This window comes from Brachyistius frenatus, unplaced genomic scaffold (genome assembly GCF_029030835.1).
Source record: "Brachyistius frenatus isolate BFR_SWC_R1_liver_20210118 unplaced genomic scaffold, ASM2903083v1 Contig_39, whole genome shotgun sequence".
Taxonomy (NCBI): domain Eukaryota; kingdom Metazoa; phylum Chordata; class Actinopteri; family Embiotocidae; genus Brachyistius; species Brachyistius frenatus.
Genome location: NW_027210638.1, coordinates 2,688,593 through 2,706,113, shown reverse-complemented (window position 1 = coordinate 2,706,113; position 17,521 = coordinate 2,688,593). Strand labels below are relative to the sequence as shown.

Here is a 17,521-nt window from a genome sequence, read left to right as displayed (position 1 = left end):
CATTACAATTGAAACTGCAGATGCCTCTGACGTGATTAAGTATAGATTTACTGAGTTTACCGCAGTGCAGCTTTGGACATGAGGAAAGGCTCCAGACTCAAACTCCCTATAGCCTTTGCGGTGAGGCTTACGTGACGTAATGATGCGTCTTCCTGACATGCCTACTGATTGGACAAAACCAAAAGAGGGGCGGCTCGAGGTTTACGCAAGATTGCACATCCGGTCTGTCAAGTGTGTTAACGTGACACGGAATCAGAGCGGAAGTGAATAATTTCGCTTTCAGTATAAAAGCATAAATAACCACAAAGAATACAAATTGTATGTAAAGGGATAGGTAGGTACTTTGAAATGTGCGGTTAAAGAAAAAAGGTCCAGACTTGATGTGCACCAAAAATGCTGATTTCATTTAAATTAAATCCACTATTAAATTATATCAGCTGATGTGAAAGAAGCTCGCAGCGGGACCTGTTTTACTTTCTCATCTCGATGCCTGGCCTCAAAGAAGGTCCCCGAAGAAATCAGTTGTATCAGCTCTGTGTTTACATGTTACACACACCTAAATCAATGTTTTAACAGAAAACCTGGGGTCTGAGGGCTGGTTCATAAAAAAACTAAATAAGGAATTAAGATGGGATTTTCCAAGTATCCTGACTGAAGCCTTGGTTCAGCTTCATGAAAAAGGCACATATGTTAACATGGACATTTATTCTGTGCAGCTAGACTGCTCCAAACCAGGCTGACAGCCAGGCTATGTGCACATGACGTTTAGGAGTTTGTATGTTGGAGATGCGTTTTGTTCCCTGACCACAGAAGAAAACCATAAAGCATTAAACTGTGCACAATGCACAAAGATGAGGATATGAGATTAATGGGGATCCAGCTGCTATAAAATTACTATGAAATTGTTATTATTACAGAAAATAAACCAAGCCAATGAAGGTTTGGGTAAAAAAAAGAAATTATTGTCGTACATGATTTATTGTATGTTTACAATAACATGGGCTATAATATGCTATATTGTATCTTCTAGTGTTACTTATTTGTGGCGCACTTTGTAAATTTGTTTACAACGCTTTTAGTCTGAAACTTCCTACCGCAAGTACTCGGTTTTTTTTCTTGACTATTGTTGCGCTGTGACAGTTCATATTGACTGAATGACAGCGTGTTTAACGAAGTGGTTTGTGTGGTAACAGCAGCAGTGAGAAGTGTGGATGAGTTGGTTTACTGGAAGGCGATCGAGATGTTTTGGATATCAGCAGGTCAGCGAGGATCTGCCGGACTTCTCCGCTGCTGGTCCCTGACAGTCAGCTCCGGGGCTCTCCCAACCCCCCGGTGCCCTCTGCATACTTCACGCTCCTTCTCCAGCTCGGTCCCCGCAAAGTCTCCAGCACATGACGAGGTGAAGCCACCTCTGAGGGAGTGGGCTCTGGCCGTGAGTCCCTTCAGCACGGTGCGGGCACAGTTAAGCTGCAGCATCTCCATCCGCCCGCTGGACCTGCACACCTACCCCGAGGCTGACCGAGCCTTCATCTCCGTCCACGGAGCGGACACCGAGCAGGAAGTCGGTCTGGACCACTTACAGGTTCACTATGATGAACAGAAAAAAGAACTGTTCATCTCCACTGAGAAGGTGAACAGTAAAGTGTCCATTGAGATGGCTGCGCCTATCAAAAGTAGTGAGTGTCTCTTTATGGACGATAATATAATGTTAAAAAAAAAGTTCACTGCACCATAATGGATGTATACAACAGAGCTGCCATCGATCATATCCAAGTGTTGTGTACTTTGGTGTCATTGAATAACTTAAGTTATGTGTGCTTTTGTCAGACCTCTTCATTACTACCAAAGGAAAAGGCAGTGTGCAAGTCAGGAACATGGAGTGTGATATCTGCAAGGTGCAAACAGAGGAGGGCAACTGTTTACTGCACTCTATTAAGGTGGGTGGAGGCAACGTAGAATAATGTTTATTGAAGAACAGGCATATATAACCCAAAGCTAGAGATGCACGAGTATGACATATTATCTGTATATCACTGGGTGATATTATCATGTTAGCTTCATTCAAACTGTGTCTACACATAAAATCAAATGTCATTTAGTCAGTGCTGGCTGATGTGTGTGAGTGTGAGTGTCATTTCAAAATCCAGTTTACAAAAAATCTGAAAGGTTAACATAGTGAGTTAAATATATTAAAGTTACACATAGTTGTTGTAACCTTTAATGCTTTTCAAACTTTTCTCGTAAGTTTGGGATGTTTAAAATCACTTTTCTGTTGAACTACTCAGGACTCTTAATATACTGGTCACGGGTAGACGCTGCTTCATTTTAAGGGTGTAAAAACCAAACATGATGTTGAGCCACGGCACTAGACTGTTGTTGTAGAGCTGAGGATGTTTTGCTGCTAATTCAAAAGGATTCATAACAAATTGGAAGTTGTTTCAGACCGACAGTCTCCACTCCTGGTTCTCTCACTGTTGCTTGCTGTATCTCAGGCTCATCAGGTTGAGGTGCAGTCCCACGGAGGACAAGTTATCGGTGTGGGCACGATCCATGGCAACGTGGTCATCAGCACAAGAGAAGACAGTGTAAGGAGGATATTGTTATTACAACTTGTTGGTCTTATACTCAGCAGTCATTAGGGGGCAGCAGCAGCCTGTGTTTTAGGTGTCGTGGGTTTTAAGTTGCCCGTCTTTATTTGAAAATGAAAAAAAGTTTGAATCATACAACACCTGTCTACATCCCCGTGCAGTGATCAGTGGTATGTTTGCAGGCAGTGGATGTCAAGAAGCTCCAGGGCACCAGGATGAATGTTTCAACAGAACGTGGCCCTCTGAAGGTCAAAGCCATCTATGCCGAGTCCAGCTGCCTCTCCTCCTGCTCTGGGAGAGTAGAACTGGGGACTGTACATGGTGAGCAAACAGCAGCTTCCACCGCTCATATCCTCTAAAGCCTGTCTCTTCACCTACTCACCATTTGTGTGGTTCGTGCTTTGCCCTAACTCTAGTGCTAAGAGAAGGAATAAACAAAAGTCGAATGTAACAAAGTACATCCTGTATACATGCAGGTGCACTACTAAGTTTGAAAAACTTCTGCTAATTTAACATTTTTTTGTACTTTGCTGCATTTCTACATTAAATATTGTTTTATTTGACAGCTACAGTTATTAGTTACGATATAGATAAAGATATTTTATAATGATCAGCAAACATCTACATCTCTCCAAGTACGTTTAGCTTATTCTAATTCTTATATTCTCTAAAAAGTGAACAAAATCCACTTGTGTGGTCAGGTAATTTCAGCCAATAAAAGCGTAAACTGTTCTATTTCTGTCGAATTCAAGTAGAAATAATCCAAATGTCTACTAATAGGCAGATTTCCTCTGTATTTTGGGTTGCAAAAAGGAAAAATACTTTTTTTTTAGACTCAATCATTTATTAGTAATGATCCATCACCAGGGCATTAAGTAGTCTTTATTATGATCAACTACAACATTTAAATTTGGCTTACAGGTTACAGGTGCTAATCATTTTAACCGAACACTGAAAGGGACCTTTCTGCTTAAAGATCTCAGTACATTCGGGTACACAGCTGCTTTATGTTATGGTGCTTGGTAAAGCAGGACCCTGCTATGTCAGGAATCCCAGGCTCTGATCCAAACAGAGTTGATTTAACTGCGAAATGGCTGCAATTTATTACACATTTCCCAACTTGTCTGGTGTTTTCGGAATAGCTGTTAAAAAAGTTAGTCGTAAAAAGTCTGAGGTCGAGATTAGATCACAAGGACGAACCGCCCCGTGACATGAAGCAAAGAAAACATGTCATCCATACAGAATTTTAATTTCTTCCTGATGCAGATGAACCTCTAAACAAGAATACCTGGAAACAATTATCTTGTTGATTTCAGTAATGCAGGTTTATACAGTCAATGACAGAGGCTCTCCTTGTCAAAATGTTTTCACTGTCTGATTATGAATGATAAATATTATAATCTACACACCAGTTGCTAAGTAAACTGATAGGTCGTTATCACATTAGTTCATCTTGACCTTGTGCTTTCATTGATTGAAAGGTAACACTACAGTGAGGAACGTGTCTGGAGATACAGTCATAGGTAAGCAGGCTGACTGGCTGACCAATGACCCACGTATGGAATCCATCAGCGGCTGGTAAAACAACTGAGGCTTGCTTTGCTTTTTGCAGATGGTTCAAATAGTTTTCTGAAGGTTTCCTCTCACAGCGGAGGCATTGATGTCTATGTGGGGGATGGTGGCAGTGCTGAGCTCCACAGCCAGGAAGGTAAACACGCAGTATAAGAAGAATATTCACCTTATGAGCCACAACTTTCCTCCCCGTTTACTTCTCCTTCTTTTGAGTTGTTATTTTTCTTTGTTTATCCCTTTGTGTCTTACGTAGGAGCCGTAAATGTGCGTATCCCGTCCTCATTAAGAGCTGGGGTGGAGCTCTGTGGCACCTCAGTGGATATCAGCCCAGAGGTTGTTCTGCATGGTGTAGAAAACAACATCACTGAAGGCCATACCACAGTTACTGGTGAGGTGTTATTTTTCATTACTCCCTTCATCGTGACATAGTTAATTAACTAAACCCTCCAACAAGTGAATAAACACAGAAAACGGTTTCTTCCTTTACTTATCTCCTCTCCTGTGTTTCCCTCAGGCTACATGAACGCAGATTCTCCAGTCGACCAGCGGGTTAAAGCTCATGCAAACCAAGGCTCGGTCAGACTGAGGACCCAAAGCTGGTTCGAGTCCCTGAGGCTAGGAACATGAGTGACGGAAAAATGTAGGCTCATGATGCTGCATCACTGCACTGGGGTTTTCAAAGAAAGAGACATATTTTACTGCAGCTCCTCAAGACTGAATGTTACTTTACCCGTACTGATATAACTCTGAGCTCAGGATATACAGTATTTAAATAAGAAAATTACTTGTCACATTGTTTTGGATGTTAAGTATAAAGTTGCTGGCTCATATTTTCATATTTGTTTTGTATCTTTACTATGTGTGATTCGCAAACTGTGACAACAGCATGGACACTTTACCTGTGACTCATGCACTGCAACATTAACCAGATTTAAATTCGCTCTAATGAATGAGTCGTTTGTTTTTTTCAATCTGTCTTTAATGGACTTCTTTGGTGTTCTAACAGTTTAGGTTCTTGAACCTCTGGACAAAATGGAGTTTACATTAGAAATGAAATTGAGTGTAAAGCAGCCCGTGTTCAGTGATCTGCAGTATTAAAAGCAAAACAGAGCAGGAGAGGACATTCCACTTTCAGGACCTGGTGAAATATGAAGTGTCAGTGAGGCGGGCTAAAATACTCCTGTGTGTGGTTGTCCATCCTAACGGGTAAGGAGCAGAAAACCCAGACAGGTAAAACGTACCAAACGTATCATTAGTGACTTTAGCTATGTGCTTCTGTGGATTGTATCAAACGTATATATGTCACAAAAAGAAGTACTGCTGTGACTGTGTGATTGTACCGATTATTAAGAGCTCTGTTTATAATCGCTAGGTAATTGCTGCGGTTCTTGTCACTGAGTGATGCTCCACCACTTTCCAAGTCTCATCAGTCTTGATGGGTCTTAAAACTGGATACATTATTTGTCCCACATTGTATCCAAACAAGTACGGAGGGTCGTCTTTGCTGTGCTCCCAGTATGCCATACGTGGTTGCAGCTTTAAGGCAGCTGCCCTGAGGGAACACACACTCACTGTTCAATAAAAGTGTCATGTATTACTCCGTCTTCACAGTTCTCCTCTAAGTTTGTGCCTTACCTGGAGATGCCACTGCAGCAGGCCATCGTGAGGGAGCAGAGTGGAGGACAAATCCTCTCTAAGTATTGAAGTGTGCAATCTGTTAGGAGAACACAGCCGCTCACATCGAGCTCTTGCAGGTACCGAGATCCACTAGTCAAATACTGCACTGCCATATCCGTCATCTAAGGCCGGGTAGAAGAAAATAGAAAACGTGGCTCGAAAGACATTTGCCTTTAGCAAAATAACATTTAAAGGCTTTGGTATGTGTCTGTGTTTGTATTTATACCTTGAAACAACCTGACATCCGCAGCGTGAGTAGACCTCTGCAGTAAATGGAAATAGCACTGACGGATGCATCAGACAGAGCGACACAGTGCGAAACATCTACGTGTTGCAGGTCTCTCACATTCTTGCAAAGCTTCTGTCCAACGTGAGGAACAAAGGAAATCAGAGAAAGATATGTAAAAAAGGCACTGATGAGAAAATAAATGACAAGAGAACATGGAGGAAATGGGAAACCATATTTTAAAAATACAGCTGTTTTCTTCTGTTCACATCCGCTTATAGGAAGAGAATAACTGAAACAACAACAGAAAATTGAGACTCCTTGTTTTTCTAGGAAACGGTACAATTATATTTCCCATCTGCTACTGATATTAACAAACACAACTTGAACTTACTCAAAACTCCCAAACAGTTGGCTGTGCGGTGAAAATCTATTTAGATGTGTACCTCTAAGCCAACTAACTTCTTCAAGTGAATTCCCTTGAGAGTCGCCAGTCCCTGAAAATACAAAAACAAAGTTCAGGACTGTTTTCCACAACCGTCAGTAATTATTTTTCCAGGAATGTGGAAGAAAAATGTACAAACAGTACCTGATCCTGGATGTTGCAACCGGTGATGTCAAGAGAGCAGATGCAGCTGCCACTCAGCCACCCCACAGCCAAGTCAGTCAGCCTCTTGCAGTGACTCAAATTAAGGTGGTACAGTTTACGCAACCTGATAAATTTGTGCACACACAAACACACGACATAAAAATACTGCTGCATGACATTATTTAAAAGACCACAATGAGATGAGTTTGCATTTGTGTGTACTTGTATTACTTGTGTTTTAGGGACATAAATCTGTACAGTCACATTGTGAGAGATTTCTAGGTGAAGACTTGGTTTAAGGTTCAAATAAGGTTAGGATTAGATAGTGGTTATGGTGAGGGTGAGCATCCAGGAGATGAATATAAGCAAATGTGATGTGCTCTAAAGTGATATAAACCCGACTGTCTGTGAATCACACTACAGATTATACCTTTGTGCAATCCTCTTGACTGAGATGTCAGTGATGTAACTGCAGCGACTGATGTTCAGCTCTTACAATTTAGTGGCTGAGGAGCCTTTGGTCAAGTACTGTATCCCAACATCACTCAACCTGCAATACAAACACATTATCTCAAGCAAGGTAATGAAGAAGCATTAAACCTGAGACTCAAGCTGTCGAAAGCACACACACCTGTTGAGTGAGATGTCCAGGTATTGCAGGTTTTTGAGGGTGGCCACAGATTTGAGGCTGGTGTCAGTCATTCTGGGGCAATCTGCAGCGTGGAGTCTGCAGAGGCCTTTTGAGCTGCTACGCAGGGCCTTCCAGCTCATGTCTGTCAACTGGTTGTTTCCTAAAACACACGAGGAGTGGAGCAGACAGTGTAAATGGACCACTGTTAAATCTTTATAAAATGAAGGTTGTATGATGCAAAATAATCTCACCCTCTGTACTGAAAGACTTTAGTTTGGCCACTTCAGCAATGGCTTTGAAAGCGATGTCGGAAAGATGAGAAGCATCCAACAGAGAAATTGCAGACAGGCAGCGACATCTGGCAAGTACAGTCTGTTAGAGAAGAGTAAGATGCAAAACCTCTCTGTGCTGCAAGGGGTTAAGGGTGTGGGGACAAAACATTATGCACAAGGCGACAAGGCAAATTCTTTTCTAATGTGTTCATTATTTCTATCTTAGTTTAACATTCCACAGCAGTGATGTTGACCCTGTATGATACCTGAAATGTTTTTAGAAATGAACACACTTACCACGACACAGCTATCTGACAATGTAGGCATGTCGTTGATCACAATCTCTTTGAGTGAAGGGCATCCAGCAGAAATGTATTTGAACCCTTTTACTGTCATCTGGGAAGAGAGAGAGGGGAAAATATGTCTTGAGTTGGAATCTAAATCATTCTCCTGGATGCAGTTTTCCTCGCTCCTCCAATTTTTCAGGGCCCCATAAAGCCAAACCATACATCTGGAACCAAACTAATGCACATTCCCAGAGGAAAGTGTTTTTTATGTTCCAGTGTGTGTGTGCTATGTTACAGCGTGTACACATGGTGAGTGGGTGGGTCAGAGCTTATTGTGTAAACCCAACCCTCCGCTTGGCCACAGCAGCTCTCGCACAACAGTGTAAAGCCAGAAACAAGAGTGGACACGTGCAAGCAGAGAACAGTGACTGGATTTATTCAGGATACACTCAGGAGGAAACGTCTACAGTTGAAGTTGAGTGGAGTACATCGACTGACCTGAATGCAGCCGGACAGGTTGAGGTGGATGAGATTGCGGCAGCTCTTCCCTGCGGTCAGGTACAGAAAGCCTTTATCTGTGACTCTGTAGCAGTAGGCCAGACTCAGGTATTGAAAGCTGAGGCAGTTCCTGTTCAAAAATAGTAGTTATGCATATGAAATTAATGAAGAAAAATGATTTGTGTATGTAGCTTTGTGACGATTATAGCTGGTTGTTTTGTTGTTTCTTTTAAAAAAAAAAAAAAAAAAAAAAAAAAAGGAAAGGAAATTAGTAGTAGTACATACTCTGAAAAAAAAAAAGCATTGCCAAAAAAAAAGCATCACATTTTGAATTAAAAGTTGTTTTCTTGCAGTTCGTATGTGGTAAAATGAGAAGCATTTCCAACACATTTTGTGTAATACTACCAGCCATTCGAGAGGGACCTAATGACTGAAGAATTCTGAACCTGCAAATCTATCAACAATGCAATCATACGGTGCAGCAATTTTGAGAGTCGCATGCGTTCCTGTAAATCATTTAGTTGGCACTAATTTCAGACATGCGATGTAAGCCAGAAGTGGGTTGCCACTGGACAAACAGAAATGTGGATAATTTTAGAAACTAAGGGGCAGGAAGCCAATGAAAAGGAACACTGTCTACAAAACACTTTTTATCACTGATACACCAGTGAGTTTGACCAAAGTTTAGAGCACAAATCCAACCTAGTGAAAAAGCTTGTTATGTTTCACCATAACTGGAGTTTTACCAACCTGGATAGTTCTCTTAAGAGTTTTGTTTGTCACGAGTGTGCAAGAAAGGTTCAAATAGAGCAGGCAGGGACAGCCCTCAACAATTCTCTGAACCATCATATCCTGTTAGAGAGCAGACTCAAATGTTACCCCAAGTTCTCTCAGGCTTTAATGTCATTATTAACAGTCCAGTTGTCATAAAACTTTAGAAAATAAGAAAAGTAAAGTGTGACCATATGATGTGAAGATGAGGCATTTGCCTCTAGGTTTAGGATACATTTTCAACACTCTCAACAACGTTTACTTACTGTAATATTAAAGCACTCTGACACATTGAGCTCCTGCAGGTTTCTGCATTCACCTGAGACAACAGAAGGCACAGAAAATTAGTAAAGGATGTGAAACTATGTTGACTATTTCTGGAAATACTTTGATTTAAGTATTATATTTTAGTTGTGATATAATAAAGTAGTATACATTAAGTATACATTATGTAAGGAACAAGCAGAGTCAGAGTATTCTCCTTTCTTTCCACAGCTTTATACATGTGTACATTCTTGGAGGGCTCCTATCTCCTACTTAATGTGCTGCTTCTTATTTCTTGTGCAGGCTAAACAGCAGCTGTGTTCTGTCAACAATAAGAACGTTGACGTTTAATCTACTGATTGTGTTTCCAAGCCTGAAAACTCCCATCACAAAACTCCTGCTTTGCCTCGTGCTCTTCTCGCTGAAAAGACAAACCCTGCAGGGCTTAGGATGCGTCTCCTGTTCACCTCCATGCTCCTCCTCCTCCTGCTGCCAGCCACCGAGATGAAAAGACCGGGAAAGGCCAAAGCCCTCAAAGGAGCAAGACTGAAACTTACACGGGACAGGTATGGATTTACTCTTGGGTCAGCTTTGTACAATCCATTTTTCACAGACTCTAATGTCCATGTATGACAAGCTGGAAATTAATTTTTTGTGTTTAAAACTGTCAGGGTAAGAGGTGTTGGGCGTTACGGCAGATCAGGGCCCACCTCTAACTGTTCAGAGTTGACAGAATCTGGAGAGTTCTTTGTGGATTGTCACGGCCGACGTTTTACCTCCATTCCCAACTCAAAGACCTGGTCCCAAGAGCCCAAGCACCTCCTTCTAGCCCGCAACCGGATCAAAGTCCTTCATGATGGAGCCTTCTTTGGATATCAGAGTTTAACCAGTCTGGACCTGCAGCAGAACCAGATCTCCCTAGTGGAGGATGGGGCCTTCCATGGCCTGACACAGCTTACAACACTGCTGCTGCAGCACAACCGCCTGGGGACACTTAGTGAGGAGGCTCTTATCCCCATGCCAAACCTTCGCTACTTGCGTTTATATGACAATCCATGGAACTGTCTCTGCACAATGGATAGTCTCATTCGCACTCTTCAGGTCCCAAGCAACCGTAATCTTGGAAATCATGCCAGGTAACTGATTCCACCAGAAGCCTTCACACGCTGTGATCTTTGCTTGACAAGTCAATACTGAGTGGCAGAATAACAATCTGCCTCCAAACATCTCCTCTGCTAGGTGTGCAAAACCCATCAAGCTAAAAAACTGGAAGTTGAAGCAGGTTGACCCGGAGTTACTCTGTAAAGAATCTAACTCAACTGGCGAGCCACACGGTGACGGAACAGATCCCACAGACCCTGCAGAGCCCAGTCCAATTCGCAGCAAACTCGATGCTACCACACTGTGCCATACCTACCTCTTCCCTCAGATACGGATGGACTGCAGTAACCGAGGCAAGCTCACAATCAGCTTTTTATTTTCGTAAATCAAATTGATTAATTTGACCTTGCTCTGAGCCTCACCATGTTTTGAGAAATTCATCACACGTACGTCTTATGTAACAGAGCGGTTAGGGAAAAAATACCTGTGACTGTCAGAGAGCGCTTGTGCTCATGATTAAATATTGCCATTGCATGACTGGAATGACTAAACTTGCATTTCTCAATGAATTGTCAGAGCGAGACTTAGATCTAACAAACCTGCACATTTGGTTTGGCACGTGTTTTTATTCAGTGTGATGCTGCTTGCTTCCTTAACCTCTGATTGATACCATCTCATAGTCATTTGTCACATTATAGATTTAGAAAAAGTTAACTAATATTTGGCTGACATGTCAGAATAAGTGAATTAAACAGAAATGTACGAAAGCTTTTCAGTTTTGCCTAAGAACACAATGAATCAAATGATATATTACTATCTGCCTCCTTCTGGCAGGGGGCCAGATTTTAGTGTCACATTCAAGTTATGGATAGAGGCAGAGCTTCAATTTGTCTCCAGGCCAATTTTTAGCTACTGAACTTGAAGCAGTAACAGTGGCACTCAAACTGATTTTCTTACAGCAGTCTTTGGTTTGACTAAATTGAATGGCATACATGAAAAATCCTTCATTCTAATTGATAAAAACACAAAGTTAGCATATGCATGAAGAGAACAAATAATCCAATGTATTTGGGTAACACCTTTAGTAACCACTTCCTCTGTATCTTTAGGTCTAACTGAGGTGCCCACAGGTATTCCTCACGATGCTGTTCACGTTGATCTGTCCAATAATTCAATCCGTAATCTCAAAACCAGAGATTTCCAAGGAGCAAGGAGCCTCAGAACACTTAACCTCAGTAAGAACTACATGGAGCACATTGACAGAGGTAGGTACATTACTATATCTGCACAACTATTACTCATAATCAGTGAATAGGTTAGGTTAGGTAGTTACTTTATTAATCCCCAAGGGGAAATTTTGTAGTGTTTGCAGCACTTAACAGTTTCGGTAATATCCAAGATGAAACCCTTGAAATATAAAGTTTTGTTTTTCTTTGTGTGATACACCACATACGGAAAGTCAAAGGTTAATAACAGTTATATAACTGCTGCACACTTCTGTTCCCCATTTTTCCTTCCAGAGACAGCGGGCGTTCAGCCATCTTTCTGTAAACAGCATTAGTTTTATTTATGGTGGGGACAGCTGAGAGGGTTACAGACATAATATGATCACTGTGCTGAACTGGCTCATAAACAAACTCAAGCAAGCCTGCACATTCCTATTAACATCTCAGTGCAACACTAACTTTTTTCTTTTCTTGTTTGATAATACACAACTACATGTCTGCATATAATCATACTGAGAGTTTGACAAAACAAATAGATGCTATGTCCATGCATATTTACTTTCTCTCTCCAAGGTTCCTTGTCTGGTCTCTTGCACCTTCGTGAGCTGGACTTGTCAGACAACAGCCTACACTTTGTTCAGTACGGGGTTCTCGAAGATCTCTACTTCCTGCTGAAGCTAAAACTGGGAGGAAACCCCTGGGTGTGTAACTACAGGTGGGTTCTTCTGCTCAAATGTTCACAAGCATTTTTTTTAAGATGACGGCAATAATGATTAAAAAAAAAAATCAAAAAAAATCTGACTGTCTTTTGTTTCAGCATCCACTATATGGTGTACTGGCTACGTCTGCACTCAGGAGTGAGGCACTCGGGCCTGCAGTGTCACTCTCCTCCTCAACACACTGGGGAGACTGTGGAGGAGTATGTGCATTCCTACAACAGAGAATGTCCAAAAGATAGGCAGCAAAGCAGAGGGGACCAAGACGAAACGGACCCTGAGCTTTGGAACACGGCAATGGAAGCACAGGGAGAGGTGGAGGAGCTGGAGCCGAGTCACTTGAGAATGCCGCAGAAATACCAGATTATCAGGCTGTCCTGACTCAAGAGAAAATGTGACCTAAAATTAAATTTTAAAAAGCTGTTTCCTCTTCATTAACTTCTTTTCAATATTGTGAAACAGTCTTCATCAGATGAAGAAACTAGTTTTTTTGTTGTTGCTTTTATGTTTTGTCAGTGTTGTCTTTTTAATAAAAATATATGAAATATAATTATTTTGACTGTTTTGTCTGAATTGTATTGGTCTCTGCACTGAGCAAAACATAATAATATCTGGCAGTAGGATAAGCAAAACTCACTGATACATTTCAGGCTGGACCATTTTAGGGACGTGCACCCACGCAGGTTGAGATGGATCACAAAAGGCCGATAGTTCTGCAGAATTTTCTTCATTGTGCCGTCTGTTATCGAGTCGTTCCCCACAGAGAAGTCGATCTAACGAGGACAAAAAAGAAGGCACATTTACACTCTTTTACACAACTTTTAGCACTGCGATGAATTAAATACAAGAGGCAATTTCTCAGCACAGACCTGACTCCACAATGTGCCTGACTGGATGATAGACTTCCATGCGCAACAGACCTTGGCACAATTAAGCAGGTCTCGTAATTCTAAATACTGAAAGATCTGAAAAAAAAAAAATCAATCATAAAAACACATCTGACAAATCAGGAAGGTCAAGCAAAAGATAGCAGAAAATTGAAATCTTCTCTGTTTATTTGACTATCATCTGAGTATTCATTCACAATTTTAAAAAAATAAGTTATTTCATAATGTTTGTAAAGCAGGTGAGGTTTGTACATTTTCAACCAAACATTGAAGTGCCTGAAAAAACTAATCAAAAAAATGTAAGCACATCCTCTTTGATGCATCTTTTCTTCTGATGGTTTCATTGATATTTAGTCATCTGCATTTTAATTTCACACAACCAGCTGTTAGAAATGTTCGGTGGATGTCATGTTGTGCACCCACACAGGGTTCGCTGGCACGTCTGCCACTTTGTAAGGCAGCATGATTGTGAACAAGCTGCCTCTGTCTGTCTCCAAACATGCTCATTCTGAAGCTCTATTTATCGAGAGAGGTGTTGGACAGAGACACAAGAGCAAACAAAGCCAAAGCTGCTTTTACTTTGCCAGCATGTGTAAATCCAAAACAAACCGAGGCTAGCACTGGTGAGCACAAGCAGTCAATAACTGTGCATGTTGTAAGTTACATAAGATATACATACAGATATACACTATATGGAGTTATACTAATGAGCTGCAACTGACTTCAATCAGCTACCTTCAAAGAGACTGGACATATGTTTACATTGGGGTCCACTTCAAGTGTAATGTAACATATATGATCTCATCACTGACTGCTGAGAGACAGAAACAGGGCTGCTGCAGCTTTAAAACCAGGGCCATCACCTCGCTGTGAGTGTGCTAATCAGGCCCACTAACTATAAAGAAAATAAACACATGAATGCTGCATGCTATAAGAGGAGCTACCTTCAGTGAGAGGCTGCTCGGGAGGCTCGGGAGGCTCGAGAGTCCATCACAACCTCCTCCAAACTGGTCATCCTTTTTGGCGATATCAAGAAACCCCATTTCTAACCTCTGCAAGATTCACAAACACACAAACTAATGAAGAAAAAGTTGATCAGATTTCCAATAGTTTTCGATGAAATAGAAAAATATAAATTCATACCTTAAAGTCCTCTTTTGTCCTCTTTGAGTCCTTTGTAACATTATGTCATCCAGCAATGATGCTCTTCAGGCGGCCATTGTTTACAAGAGTCTCAAGTTTCTTGATGGCAGCTAAATTGAAAAGAAATTTAAAACTTGATTATCATTTCTGAGCAAAACAAGTTTGAATTTCTGCATCTCTTTTAAGGAGGAAAAAAGCTTGGGCCAAGTTACACCAACATCACAAAAGAAGTTAGTTTGTGCTGAATCCAAATTTTGGTTCATGAAGTCCAGTCTTTGAGTTAAAGGTACATGTGGACAAAATGAGTCACAGGAGTGGGCGTAAACAGGCTGGAAGAAGTGATGGTCGGGAAAGACTTTAAGTTTGGACACATTTCTTAACCACAGTGAATGTTTTCCCTGGCTCTATACAAGAAAGAGTCACAGCCTGAAGAAACTGTTCATGAATCATTAGTTAAGCCAACAGTCTTCATTATAGTTTCTTCACTCAGAAATACTGAAGTAGTCACCTACCAGCTCTCGTCTTCTTGTGTAATTTTACCCAGTTCAACCATTTGGTGAGTGCGACCCGCTGGCATTTCCTCTCAAAGTGTTTCGTTGTCATGTTCATCTTTAGAGTCAGCTCTGTGGCATCTCTCCTGCTCTGCAAGCTGAACCTCTTCCATTTCCTGTCACTCAACAGGAAACAGAGCTCATCATTAATTTAGTGAACAGGTATGCAAGGTGGCATGGAATCAAAGGATATAAACTATGTTCCAACTGTACACCAGCCTCTATCAGGTGGTTTTGTTTCTTCAAGCGCTCATAACCTTTTCCCGCAGAGGAATAATGGCCATGTTGGTTTTCATACAAGTAATCTACAAAAGCAGCCGGACAGATCTCGTGTGATGTTTGCTGTGAAACCTTCCAGCTCTCTTCGTGGCTCAAGCAGACACAACGGCTATCATGGATACCAGAGAGTCGGTGCTACTCCCTCCATCTTTACTGCCGAGGCGAAAGATGACAAAACTATTTCCACATCTAATGGCACAGATTCATCTCGGAGTGGGATTGCATCTCATGGAGCTAGAAATCTACCGGGCTCATTTTCTATACCACAAAGACCAAGCATTTCTTTAAATGGTGGAAGTGCGGGTGCAATGAGGGCTGGTCATCTGCAGACCTTCATACAACCAAACAACGTACAGATGCTTCGAGCCAGTTTGAGTAAAGAGCCCAGAAACTTGGCCTTCTGGCCTTCTGAAGCACTGTCGGCACCCAGAGGTTCTGATTCAGATTGTGTCGTTCGGAAAAATGGTAGCAACTCAAAAATCCCTCCTCAGCAGGTTTCTGCAAATGCATATCTTGGGTCCAGAAACTGCTTGGCAAGGGCCACAGCATTTCACTCAAAGACCTGTTACAGACCGTATCAGCAGCGTCAAGTCAAGACTGCAAAAGACCAGTGGAAACTTGCCTTCAGACATCGTGGAAAAAGAGACCTACATCCTACAATGTAGAAGTATTGGAGGAGCAGTAAGGAGAAACAGACTCTCCTCATGTGATGCATTTCAAAGGTATGGACACGTTTTCAAATACTTGGCTTGTAAACATAACTGCTATTTTTTTAATTTTTTTATTCAAAATACTCTTGGAAAAAATATTAAACTAAAGGGTTCCCACATGTAGAACTTGGTAATTGTTACTTTATCTTTCAGATTACTACAGAAAAAGTAACATTTAGAAAGTCAACTGTGAGCAATAGATACACTTCACAAAGTGAAAGACTGGACAATGTATCTATGAAAACTTATCAGTTGTCAGTACTCCTATTAACATTTTTTTTCTATTTAAATTGTAGTTCACATTACTGACAGCAAGTCCTGGCAAATATGAGTAAGTATTCATATTGTGAAAGTTCACTCTCCAACTCCTAAAATCTAAAGTTATATGAATTTCTTCTCTCTTGTTTTTAATAGGACCCGTTTCAACTGTAAATCCAGTCTCTGGTGTTCTACACACATCTACAATAATTAGTAAAGGCATGACATGTTTTTACAGTTGACAATTATTTCCTGCCACAAATATCAAATGCAGTCAACTCAGTAATTTGAGCTGTTGACTTATGTTCCCGAAAATCCCTTGATCAGCCCTCTTGTATTGATCTTGACTGCAATAGTGCAGGCCTACCTGAAGCAAGCGCTGGTTAAGTTTTTCCTGTAACAGGAGTAGGCCTTCTCAAACGGACCAAAGTACACCGAGAAAGGAATACATCAACAGTAATTATTATAAAAGAACAAAATATTTCAAGTAGTTTGTCATTTAGATATGGGATTCAACTTGACTTTCAGTGACATGCATGATGCTATTAAACCATACCGTACCATGTTGACCTCCGGGCACATATAGTCTGTGTCCCGAGTTCTCCGTGTCAGAAAAGCCATTCCAGTGTACTGTTCTGCATCAGCCACAAACTTGTGCCTCAAAAACAGAAAGTTCAAATCAAAAACAGAGTGCTGAATGTTTCTGTGATTCGGTTTATAAATTGGTCAGTATACAAAACACTATACAGATCTAATTGAATTATAATATGCAACTGTTTAAAGTGGTTCTGTAGAATAGCTCAGGGGTATTTCACATGATTCAATTAAATGTTTGACCAGTAATGACCACCATTACTCTAAAAATGATATTGGTGATATTAGGAGCTGCAGGGATGGTTTTGACAATTAGTTAAAGTAAAATGGTAAAAGTCAAGATGATCTATATAAATCCTCAGAGTACTAATAAGCAATGTTAGGAAATGTAACTGGGAAAGATAATGCAATTATAAACACAATAAGACAGAAGTATAGTGAAATTTGCTCTAGGGTCAGAGATTAAATGTAGCTAAAGCAAAAAAATTTTTTTTTATTGAGACTTAATCTTCACTGGTTCACATTTTGGCACCCTAGCATGGCTTTAAGGTTTAGGAGTAAAAAGGAAACTTGAGAAAGTGAGCCACCATGTGTTCATCTCAAGAAAAGTCACATGGTGCATAACAATGTCCCGGGAAGACCATTAGTGTTGTTCAGAAACTGTATTGGATCAGTCGGACA

The 17,521-nt window shown here is 41.0% G+C and overlaps 3 protein-coding genes across 3 annotated transcripts; 2 read left to right on the top strand and 1 right to left on the bottom strand.

Annotated features, from left to right (window-relative positions):
- Nucleotides 1-1,150: 1,150 nt before the first annotated feature.
- fam185a (family with sequence similarity 185 member A) lies at nucleotides 1,151-5,764 on the top strand. The gene is made up of 8 exons (XM_069702008.1): nucleotides 1,151-1,676; nucleotides 1,828-1,937; nucleotides 2,493-2,585; nucleotides 2,771-2,909; nucleotides 4,070-4,111; nucleotides 4,201-4,296; nucleotides 4,414-4,548; nucleotides 4,675-5,764. Exons 1-8 carry the CDS (start codon nucleotides 1,241-1,243, stop codon nucleotides 4,785-4,787), a joined length of 1,164 nt encoding a protein of 387 aa, XP_069558109.1. The 5' UTR covers nucleotides 1,151-1,240; the 3' UTR covers nucleotides 4,788-5,764.
- On the bottom strand, nucleotides 5,529-16,676 carry fbxl13 (F-box and leucine-rich repeat protein 13). The gene is given in 18 exon segments (XM_069701847.1): nucleotides 5,529-5,712; nucleotides 5,796-5,959; nucleotides 6,064-6,198; nucleotides 6,510-6,560; nucleotides 6,653-6,776; nucleotides 7,083-7,202; nucleotides 7,284-7,443; nucleotides 7,535-7,655; nucleotides 7,853-7,951; nucleotides 8,341-8,479; nucleotides 9,101-9,192; nucleotides 9,378-9,430; nucleotides 13,056-13,191; nucleotides 13,288-13,383; nucleotides 14,250-14,357; nucleotides 14,503-14,558; nucleotides 14,961-15,115; nucleotides 16,614-16,676. Coding segments are annotated over 17 exon segments (1,935 nt in total). The 5' UTR covers nucleotides 15,058-15,115; nucleotides 16,614-16,676.
- Nucleotides 8,160-12,962, top strand: LOC138622879 (leucine-rich repeat-containing protein 17-like). The gene is made up of 7 exons (XM_069702006.1): nucleotides 8,160-8,400; nucleotides 9,805-9,941; nucleotides 10,047-10,511; nucleotides 10,615-10,829; nucleotides 11,586-11,741; nucleotides 12,276-12,417; nucleotides 12,520-12,962. Exons 2-7 carry the CDS (start codon nucleotides 9,826-9,828, stop codon nucleotides 12,797-12,799), a joined length of 1,374 nt encoding a protein of 457 aa, XP_069558107.1. The 5' UTR covers nucleotides 8,160-8,400; nucleotides 9,805-9,825; the 3' UTR covers nucleotides 12,800-12,962.
- Nucleotides 16,677-17,521: the final 845 nt, after the last annotated feature.